We start from the raw sequence: 11,436 nt of genomic DNA, 5'->3' as shown, positions 1-11,436 counted from the left end.
GAGCAAGACTAGGGCAGAGGATTGGAGGCAAAATACAGTGCCCAGTGCGAATACCTCCCAATTTTCTGAACCCTATACAAAACACCTATAGCTTAAATAAATAGATATTATCTGTTCTGGGGTAAATGGACAAAACGAGTCACAGTAATTAAAGTTAACATTTTTCTCACCGCTACAGGGCATCTGGCGCAACAACTGCAAATTCTCGTTCTGGAGTTATAAATTGTGTCACTTGCCAGCTGTGTGATCTTGTTTTTCTTATCCTTCCTAAGCTTCATACCCTAAAAGCAAAAAGGATATACACAGCTGGATAGATTTCCTAAACAGGACTAGGCTTTTTCAACTTTCCCAACGAACTCCAGGCGGCAAGTGACAGCTCGAGGCGCGTCTCAGTCCTTAGCAGCGGTTCAGATCAGCTCTCACAGAGACGCGGGGTGGAAAGGGAGGAGCCCGCGGGAACGCAGAGCCATTTCAGCCAATCGCACAGCGGGCGGGACGGGAGTTCCCGCCTCCGGACGGCGTGCGCGCGCACCACGCCGGCACGCCCGCCGCGGAAGCGCGCACGCAGGCCCTGCCCTCGTCGCGGCCGCCATTTTAGCTCCTGGTTCGGGCCGCACGGAGCGGGCTGTGGTGGCGGGAGGGGTGGGGGTCCCCGCGAGTTGAGCCGCGGGCCTCTTGTGCGTGGATCCGGCTGCCGGAGTCTCTCTTCTTCCTTCCTTCCTAAGCGTCCGCTTCTGGGAGTGCTAGGATGTCCAAGAGGCATCGGTTGGACCTGGGGGAGGATTACCCCTCCGGCAAGAAGCGTGCGGGGACCGATGGGTAAGCCAGGCCGGGGCGCGCAGTCGCGGCTCGGGCTTTGTTGGCTGGTGGCAGGGAGCAGGCCCGGCCGCCGAGCCTTTGTCTGCCGTCGGCCGGCTGGGGCGCGTGCCGAGTGTGTGCGGCCAGGGCGAGCGGCCTGTGGCGGCCACGAGGCCGCGGGGCGGCGGGCGTGCGGAGCGGGCCGCGAGGCCTCGGTGCTCGCGTGAGGCCCGTAGCCGGAACCGGATGGCCAAGGGCACTGCCCCCGTGGGCGGCCCCGGGCGGCGGCGGGCGCTGTCTGTTTGGGGGGAGGATAGAGGCGAGCCGACCTCGGGGCGCACTGTTTGGCGGGAGACGGAGGGCCTTCTTCCATTGAGGCACTTCAGGAGAGGCCGTTGCCAACTTCCGCCCTCTGCCTGCCCTCCCGCCATCTCCTTTATTTCCTGCTTTGCTTAAAAGCCGGCTTTGCTTTTAAGTGGCATCGCTGGGGTAGGCCTGTGAAAACACGTATTTCCCCCTCCGCTCTGGAAGTTATTTCTATCTCCTCCCCACTTTGGACGCACTTTTCAAAAAAGTGATCTTAAAGCGTGTTTGAACAAACAACACCCACGTGCAGATTGAGAAAGGCTTACACCGATTCCTGGTCTGGCATTTTAGTTCCTTTTCTTAGACTTTTCGCAAAGCCGGGGCATTTAGCAAATATTACCATTTTTCCAGTCTTTTCTTTCACGGTTCATACTTAAAATGTACTTTTGTTTATAGTCCTACCCTCCCATTTTAATTAGTTGTATGTTTATGCTTCGGCAGTACAGGGATCTGTTGGGTTAATTAAAAAATATATCCACGGAAGCCCGAATGTCCAAAACTGTTGTAGGATTTTATCATTTTCTTATGTCTTGTGACACCGACTCGCTGTCAAGTCAGATGTGTGGTCTCTTGAGTTTTTGTTAACGGAAAGTCCTTTGGGATTGATTTCTAACTACCAGTGTGAGAATAGGTCAGGATAGGATGCGTTCTGTTGCTCTCCTTAGGTTGAAATTTTGAATACGGAAAGCAGGTTTGTTATGTTTTGATTGTGTAGGTTTTTTTTTTTTAAAGCTTATAACACTAAGCATTGTAATAATAAAACATCCCAAGACAGCTGTTCTCTCAAGCAAACATTCCAAATGTTAGTAATTGAGCTCCATCAGTTCTTAGGTAGAAACAGCTCATGAATATTCTCCAAGGGAGAGCAAAGTTGCAGTGAGCTTTTCCATAGATTATAGTGGTAGAATTCTCCTTTTCTCAACAGGAAACTTAGTACTGTAGTTAGGCATCACAACCTGTCATAAATGCCATTTATATTGGATTGATAAAGTGGGGAACTTCTGTGAAGTTAAAGTTAATGTCACATTTGGCTAAGATGCAACTAATTTCCCTCCTTATAGAGGTCACATTGGGATGAACACTGAGAGAGTTTGCAAGCAGAGGTTTTTTGTGTGTATGTTCACGACCCAATGCTTTTATTGCAATTGGGGCTCCACATTACAGTGATTATGGTGATTTCTCTTGCAAAACATACAACATTGGTAAAATGGACTTTGCGTAGCTTCATGTTTCCTCTGAATATTTCATATTTGTCACTAAGTACAGGAGAGTCCAGTTATACAGTAATTCCTTAATTTCTAGAGATTCTGCAAGGCAATTTTTGCAGTTTCCTAAGTTTTTTGAGTACCTTTTCTTATAGAACTGGTTTTCTTTAGCAATACAGTATTTGTGCTTGGTATCTTTTTTTTTTTTTTTTTTTCCCTCACTTGATTTGAAGGCACTTTTGACTGCCAGGGACTCTTTGCTTCCCCCCCCCCCCGCTTTTGTTTATAGTGTATTTGACAGCATAGGCTTGTTCATTTTGTCACCCCAGCTGTCATCAGTCCCTGCTGTCTCCATTCCAGCACATTTGTGTGTGTGTGTATGTATGTGTATGGCCAGCAGAAGAAACCACGGAGTCAGTTACCTCCTCACGACCATGATGGCCTCAGGGGGCAACCCAGTTTTTCAGTCTGAGCCATCTCACCAGCTCCCAAAAAATCTGGGAAGGACATTTTTATCCTAATGGTTTTTAATATTCCTGATAAGAATTTGTAATTATGTGTTTCACTACAATCCCGTGGTAGCTGGAATTAAATAATAAGATGATAAGATGCAAAGGGCAAGAAATTTTCACACATAAAGGTATAAAGAAAAAAAGCAGTAAGTTACTACAAATCGTTATTTCCATCTTTGGAGTCCATACTTGTTCCTAAATACAAAATGTAATATCAGCGAGCTCTTGGGATTTGGGTCCCATTGGCTGTGTAGTACAGTAGTTGTCTCTTGTCTTGCTCATTGGTGTTAAGTGCTTTCCTCGGACTTTCTGTAGATGAAAGTATGAGTATCCTTATGTATGCATGTTAATGCACATGCTTAGAAGTTCTGAAAGTGAGACTGTTAGAAAAAAAAGTAGTGTTTATATAAAATATCTAGAGTAGATGACTAGTCTCCATACTTATTAGCAGTATATTAGTGCCTGTTATTATTCCAATTTAAACTGAAACATCAGTAGTAACCAATGTTTGTTGGTACATTTCAGATATTCCAGGCAATATTACATGTATTATCTTATTAAATGTTTTTAGTTCCATCTTTAAAACCACAGCTTGCATGTGAGCAAGAAAACATTGTTCTTGATAATTGTCAGTGTTGACTAAAGTGCTGTTTAAAGCACTTTGCCTGCCTGCCTGCCTGCCTGCCTGCCTGCCTGCCTGCCTGCCTGCCTTCCTTCCTTCCTTCCTTCCTTCCTTCCTTCCATCCATCCATCCATCCATCCACCCATCCATCCACCCATCCAAGAGACAGCACTCTCTCTACTACTACGTAGCCCTGGCTATTAGAAACTCACTATGTAGACCAGGCCTCCAGCATAACCAAGAGATCAGCCTGCCTCTGCCTCCTGAGTGCTGGGACTAAAGGTGTGTAACCATCACACTGGGATTGTTTTTAGTTTCTTTAAAGTTAAAAGCATTGTTTCAACTTGAAAATTTTTATGAACAAAACTTTTTATAAAGTTTCCATTTAAACAAGAAAATGTGTATATGGTCATGTCTATAATGTATACAAAGTGGAGAGGCCATGGATCCTCATCTAACAGACCTTTTTGTATCATCATCATTCAGAGTAGGCAGTGTGAACTGCAGCAGCGTTCCTAGGCTTTGCATCAGTTTTCTGCATATCCCTAAATGTTTCTTGATAGTTGATGTTTTTTCCACTTTGCAGAGTAGATAAAGTGAGTTAGTTTTAGGCCTTTGCTGTGGTTTTTATTTAAATTTTCACCTCACTGATTAGCAGATCCTTGTGTTTTGCATTGTATTTCTTTCTCTGCTATAGTAATGGAGCTGTAGGTGAAATGTGTCTTGAAATGTTAGTATAGGTGTTAATTTACCACATAGCATTACATGGACTGCTATGCCTTGTATTTATCTTTCCTGAAGTTTTTGTTGCTTTGGAAAGGTTATGTCTTAATTGTCTTGGTAGTATGGATGGTGTTTATTAAATTTCTTACTGGCTTTCCTAATATGGTAATAACTACAGACATGAACCCTTTTTAAACTTTCTGTGTGTTTGTGCTCATTTGTTTGAGATGGGGGTCTCACTGAATTTGAAGCTAATTTTTCCCATCAAACTCAAGATTCATCTGTCTCCCTCCCTCCCCTCTCACCCGGATCCTGGGGTTACAGGCCCACCTGGGGCAGTAGATTTGAACTCAGGTTCTCTATCTTTCACTGGACCACTAGGTCTGCAGGATATCTCGTCCTTGAGCTATTTGAATTTGTATCCTTCCTTTATCCTTATTTTGAGGTGATATAGAACCCAGTTGAGTGCATAGACAAAATTAGAAGCAAAGGCCATGGTTGAGATTATTTAAGAGACAGACTTAGCTTGTGAAATTTTGAGACTTTATTTTGTATTTCTTATGTTCCCCTATTTTTCTTTCTTTTTATTAAATGAAAAGAGTTTAAAACTCTTAAATTGAAAATAGATTCTTCTCATATAACACATCCCAATCATAGTCCCTGTTCTGTGTGTCTGTGTTGTACGTGTGTGCATGCCAGTACATGTGTGTGTCCCCATTCCACCTGTTACCTACATACTTTTAATTATTTTGGGCTTTGGCTGACTTGTGAGGCTGTATTTAGTTGTGTGTGTGTATGTGTGTTTTGTGGGATTTGGGTGTGGGGTTTTTGCTGTTGTTTGTTTTTTTTTGGTGGTGGGGAGGGAGGGGAGGAGGTTGGTTTTGGTCTTTTTAGTCAGGGTTTCTCTGTGTTGCCCTGACTGTCCTGAACTCTCTGTAGACCAGGCTGGCCACAAACTCACCTGCCTCTGCCTCCCAAGTGCTGGGATTAAAGGCATGTGCCACCAGCACCTGGCTTTATAATTCTGTAGTGGGTAGTCATTAGAATGGAAGTAGAGAAGCCACAGGCTAGTGAGGTTTTTCCTCACTGTAAGATTATATGGGATAGAATCTTACATTTTTAGGAATAAGATTGGATAAAGTTAACAGTTTACCATTGCTGTGGCTAAACCATTCTCACACAGTGCTGTGCTTAGTTAAGCATTTTAGCTGTGTTCTGTTTAAGGTCTTTACTGTTGCTCCCCCATTAAATTGTGGAGAGTGAGTGCTCTTTCTTGGTCTGGTGTACTGATATTTAGGTCACAGAAAATGGACTTTATGTATTGTATGTTAAGAGCAATGACAGGTTTAGGGGTTTGTTTTTGTCAAATCTCCATATTGCCTCATTAATTTAGTCTGGGTCGCCAAACCTTATGGCAACTTATGGTATATGAGCTGATCTGAAATGAAGTTAGAATGAGTGAGCAAACAGGTTTCTTCCATCACTAACTACTCAGACCACCTTCAGATGCAACTCAAAGCCATATTGTTGTATTTTAAAATTTCTCCATTAGGAATATATGTAGTAGATATCAGAAATGACTGCTTAAAATAAGTTCAGAAAAGTGAATTACTTAGTTTTTAAAACAATTCTGTATTTTGTGAATGTTTTTAATTTGACTACATTTCATTTCAATTGATCCAGGTATTCACAGAAATCCCCTTGCTTCTGTCTCCCAAGTGCAGGGTTTTTAAAGGTGTATGCCACTATACCCATTTTCAGGTGTCCTTTTCATTGTTGTTTTGTTTTTTTTTAATTACCTTGTGTTTTGTGTTGAGGATGTGTCTTGTGTATTCAGTTAAGACTGTCAGACTTGGGAGCTGAGCTATTGTGGTGGCCTATGGTTCAGTGGCTATTATGCTTAAGGTTTTAGAAGGATGGAACTAGAGACTTGGTAGTAAAGAGTGTTTATGCTGGTATGTAAAGAATCTGGGAATAATTTTTAATAACTAATTGATGTTTTTGAAATCACTCTGATTTCTAAATTTTTGTATTATTTCTAGGAAAGACCGGGAACGAGATCGGGATAGAGAGGACCGATCTAAAGATCGTGACCGAGAACGTGATAGAGGAGACAGAGAACGGGAGAGGGAAAAAGAAAAGGAAAAAGAATTGAGAGCTTCCACCAATGCTATGCTTATCAGTGCTGGATTGCCACCTTTAAAAGCTTCTCATTCAGCTCACTCAACCCACTCGGCTCATTCAACACATTCTACACATTCTGCCCACTCAACACACACTGGACACACAGGACACACATCACTTCCGCAGTGCATTAATCCATTTACCAACCTGCCCCATACTCCTCGATATTATGATATTCTAAAGAAACGACTTCAGCTCCCTGTATGGGAATACAAGGATAGATTTACAGATATTCTTGTTAGACATCAGTCATTTGTACTTGTTGGTGAGACTGGGTCTGGTAAAACAACACAGGTGAGTTGTTAAATACCATGGTAAATACGTTATGTGCATGTTTAAACTTAAGATGCTGATTGGGTCTTGGTGGTTTTCTGTTGTCTGTCAACTCATTTCCAGTTGTCTGTCTTGTAGAGTACCTCGAAGAAAGGTGCTTTGATGAGTACTTTTTAGTGACTTTAAGAGTGTGATTCAAGTAGAGAGGGTTTAGTTTTTTCTGAGTCCACATAGGAAAAAACTGGTATATTCTCATCTTGTAAGTATGGCAGGATAATTTCCAACACATTTTACCCCGGGACAATACAGACTTAGAAATACAAAGTTTGTTTTCTAGAGCTTGAGTAGAGAGATCTGAACAATTGGAGCAGTTGCTTCTACTCCAAGTATTTGTTAGAACATTTTGAATTATGTGAATAGTGTAAAAAACTTGAAATTGCCAGTCGTGATAATGCATACCTTTTAATTCCAGCATTTAGGAATCAGATAGGCAAGTCTCTGAATTCAAGGTCAGTTTTATCTATATAATGAGATCCTTTCTTACAAGAAGAAAATGATTAGAAACGCTATAAGGTACAAAGTGTGGTTGTAACCTGCATCCATCTGCCTCTAGCATATAGTACTAAACACTGTTAAATGTGTCTCATCAGGTGCCCAGTTTTTAAACATGAACAAGTCGATCTTGTTGATAGACATGCAGCCTGTTTTATATTTTGTATATTATTGCATCTATTTATGTGTGTATGTTTGTGTATGGATGCACCCATGCCGTAGCACATGTGTGGCAATCAATAACTTAGAGTTATTGTTCATCCTATGGGTATTGAGAATTGAACTCAGGTTGTTAGCCTTAATGGCCAGTGCCTTTAACTCCCTGAGCTGACATACCGACCTCAGGCTTTGTCTAATGACTTCAGGGATAAGTATGTTTGTAGATTTTGAAATGGCTAGATTTATTACAGTTGTACTCCATGTAGCTAAATCTTCTTTCCTCATGGAGCATAGCAAATTACTCTTGAAACATCTATAAACTTTGGTTATATCCCTGAACTGTTAATCTGATGGTTGAATGAAGTACTTGTGGATTTAATAGGCACTTGGAAAGCCATTAGTTAAAAAAGTTTCGTCTTGACTACAAAAGTTGCTGGACATGTTAGAAATTTCTAAAATTCAGGAAGATACCGAAATTAACTTTATAATTGTCTATTTTAATATGCAAAGATAAAAGGCATTTATTGGCTTACTCTTTACGTTTTTATGAATGTAGGGTAAACATTTATAGTTGGCACATGCTGTTAAGCAAGTACTTATCACTGACCTGTATGTTCAGGAACACCCCCCCCCCCCTTTTTTTTTTAAAGGAAGGATCTTGCTATGTAGTCTGTCTAGGCTTGCTTTTAGTTTACTGTCCTGCTGCCTGAACCTGAGTCTGGCTTAGGATTTTTTTTTTTTTTTTAATTATGTGCTATGATCAAAGTTGAGTATTTCATAGAGACATTTTGATATTGTAGCAACCAAAAATATTAAGACTCAATTGAGGGACAACTTGATGCTAATAAGAGCTCAAACTTTTAGCTGTGGATGATGACACCTTTAATTTCAGCATGTGAGAGGCAGAGGCAGGGCAGTTTGAGGGCAGCTTGGTATACAGAGAGACCCTGTATCAAACCCTTAACTTAAATTTAATGTGTTGAACTCTTGTAAAAAAAGATTCATGAGAATGTAGCTTTAACTTTATTAATATCAGTAGAATTTTAAATTATTTCACGTGCTATTAATAATCTTTGTTTAGTTAGTGTTTTTTGGAAAGTCAATCCATATGTATTTTTCATGCTTTTCCATTTTAAGTTTTTTTAAAAATAAAATAGCTGCATTGAAGGTAGTTTGCATTGAACAGGTGGACAAACATATAAAGAGAGCCAAGTGCTGTCTATTAAGGTGGAAACTAGAATTGGGAATATGTAAAATATGTACTCTACTAGAAAAGTTTTGTCTGAAGAAAATTCGATGTGGGAAAAAATTCAAGTTTATACAAGATGGGTTTTCATTAGGAATTAATATGTAAATCTGTTACTTTCTCATTAGTTATTTTAAGAGTACAAAGAACTTTTAAAAGTTTGAGATCTGTCAAATTAACCAAAATGAAATTAAGTCATTCATTTCATTGGAATGGATTTTTTTTTTAAATCTGAACAGCTTTAAGAATTTTTAATCTGCTAGTCAGTGCTTTGAATTTCACAATAGATCATCACTTTTTACCTTTGTTTGGAGGAGGGTTGGTGAAATGAAGGTAGATCCTTAAAGCTTTCCTAGGAAAGCACTATGTTGGTTTCCAGAACTAGGAAGATAGTTTTCTTCATTTAGGCCCTTGAAAGACATACACTGTTTTCTTTTGAGAAAAAGTATAATTGTTTCCCCTTTGAGTTATTTGTTTTATGCATGAACTAGCCCTAATTGCAAAAGTAATGTAAATTATATAACAATATATCAGCTAACATTTCTCATCAGATGTCATCATATCAATTCTGAAATCCAAGCCTTGTACATCCTTTAGGGTTTCAGAAGCTTTGATGAGGCAGATCTAGGTACTTGTAGTGGAGGATTCTTACTGAAGATCGTGAACATTTACATCTTCCTGTTCAATTAAATGGCTAGAGCACTAAACCATGAGAGAAGCCCTTCCTGTCTACATAGTGTAGTAAATAGGTCACCATAATGACCCATCTTGAGCTTCACATTTTCTTTTCCCTTTTCTCTTGGCTGCTGTTCTCAATCCTTTTGAACTTGAGGGTGGCGATTTTGATAACTTTTAAGATGGTATCTAAGGTGCTGTCACCATGCATCCTATTGCTCCTGAGGAAAAGTTAACAGTGTTAGGATGACCTTTTGATGGCTTGCAGTTTATATACTTGTGCCTACATTTTTATAATTAAAAATGTGGTTTTCAAAAGTGTACATTGCTATATTTAAAGGATCGAATTTAAATTGGATGTTTTTTCTGTTGCTTAGAAAATACTAATGGTACAAGCGGTACTGTTGAGCACATTGAGCATAGTCTGAGGAGACCTTGTCTTCCCAGAGTGTGATCAGGTTACATCTGTGCTGCGTATGATCCCTTCTGCCTTAGAGGGCTCATGGTATTGGAACTGGAGTCATAACTTCTTTGCATAATTGAATTTTGCTTTAAATAATTAGAATAAAATAATAATATTAGATACATATAGTTTGTATGCAGGCAGAGTACAAATAATTTAAATGTGAAATTATTTCATAGATACCACAGTGGTGTGTGGAGTATATGCGATCCTTGCCAGGACCCAAAAGAGGAGTTGCCTGTACACAGCCCAGGAGAGTGGCTGCAATGAGTGTGGCTCAGAGAGTTGCTGATGAGATGGACGTGATGTTAGGCCAGGAAGTTGGATACTCCATTCGATTTGAAGACTGCAGTAGTGCAAAAACCATTCTTAAGTAAGTACTCTATCTTTAAAATGGATACTACTCTAGTCGTAGTTTTTTGTTGTTGTTTTTGTTTTTTTTCCATTAGTTAAGGAGTTTTACTAATGGAATTACCACTTTTAAAATACAAGGAAGTGGACATGCTAGGCGATGACTAATTAGTGTTTTTTCTTGGTGGTAATATATTTAGCTCTTCAATAGATATTCTGCTTCAGTTATGTGGTGCTATATCATCTGTGAAATGTTACTAATAGCATAAAAGGTGATAAAAGGTAAAGTGTTAGTAAAAGTTACTTTTAGGACAAATGTGATAGGAGTGGGATATGATTTATGGGTAAGGGAAATTGTGTAGTTCTTGCTATGAGTGAGCTCATGGGGGAATCTTGTTCTGTAATAAAGTATTTATACTATCTCAAGGTCCTACTTCTTTATACCTGCTATGCTCTTGTAGCTTATTTACATAGTTGTTCTCTGTTTTAGAGTTAACATTCTGCTGAAGTAGTGAATTTGTTGTCCAACAAATCTTACTTTCTCCTGCTGTTTATGTATCCACATTATAGACATTTAGTCAGTTTTAGAAATAACTTGGTCACAGTACAGTTTTCAGTTGTAAAAACAACTTGGACTGCATGGTCAGTGACTTGAACCTGTGGTGTGGATATGCCCTATAGGATGATAAATGAGATTGATTGGAGTAGCAAAAATGGTAGAGTAGCATAGTATGAGATTCTGTATCCACCATCTTCAGTCTTTTGATTCATCTGTATTTGAGCATTGATCTGTTATTTTTTTAGCTAATATTTCACTTTTTAAAAAATAGTTCTTTCTGGGCAGTGGTGGCGCACACCTTTAATCCCAGCACTTGGGAGGCAGAGGCAGGCAGACTTTTGAGTTCCAGGACAGCCAGGGGCTATACATAGAAACCCTGTCTTTAAAAAAAAAAATTTCTTGGGTGCGTTTCATTTGAACTTCATAATTTTTAATATGATTTGCTTATGGTTTTTTCCTTCCTTTCTTTCCCCCCTCCCTTCCCCTCTTTCTTTCTTCCTTTCTTTTCCTTGCCCTTCCCTTTCCCCTTTTCCTCCTTTTCTTTCCTTTCCCTTTCCCTTTCCCCTTTCCCTTTTCCTTTCCTTTCCCCTTTCCCCTTTCCCCTTTCTCCTTTCCTTTTTCCTTTCCTTTTTCCTTTCCTTTTTCCTTTCCTTTTTCCTTTCCTCTTTCCTTTCCTCTTTCCTTTCCTCTTTCCTTTCCTCTTTCCTTTCCTCTTTCCTTTCCTCTTTCCTTTCCTCTTTCCTTTCCT

The 11,436-nt window shown here is 40.0% G+C and overlaps 1 protein-coding gene across 1 annotated transcript in view; it reads left to right on the top strand.

The window, feature by feature from the left end:
- Nucleotides 1-552: 552 nt before the first annotated feature.
- Nucleotides 553-11,436, top strand: part of Dhx15 (DEAH-box helicase 15) — a 41,946-nt gene continuing 31,062 nt past the window's right edge. Inside the window, exons 1-3 of the mRNA XM_021162456.1 lie at nt 553-819; nt 6,269-6,704; nt 9,958-10,151. Coding sequence (XP_021018115.1) covers nt 749-819; nt 6,269-6,704; nt 9,958-10,151 — 701 coding nt within the window. The 5' untranslated portion in view covers nt 553-748. The remainder of the gene's footprint in view (nt 820-6,268; nt 6,705-9,957; nt 10,152-11,436) is intronic.

Source organism: Mus caroli, chromosome 5 (assembly GCF_900094665.2).
Source record: "Mus caroli chromosome 5, CAROLI_EIJ_v1.1, whole genome shotgun sequence".
Taxonomy (NCBI): Eukaryota; Metazoa; Chordata; class Mammalia; order Rodentia; family Muridae; genus Mus; species Mus caroli.
This window is presented reverse-complemented; position numbering and strand designations above follow the sequence as displayed.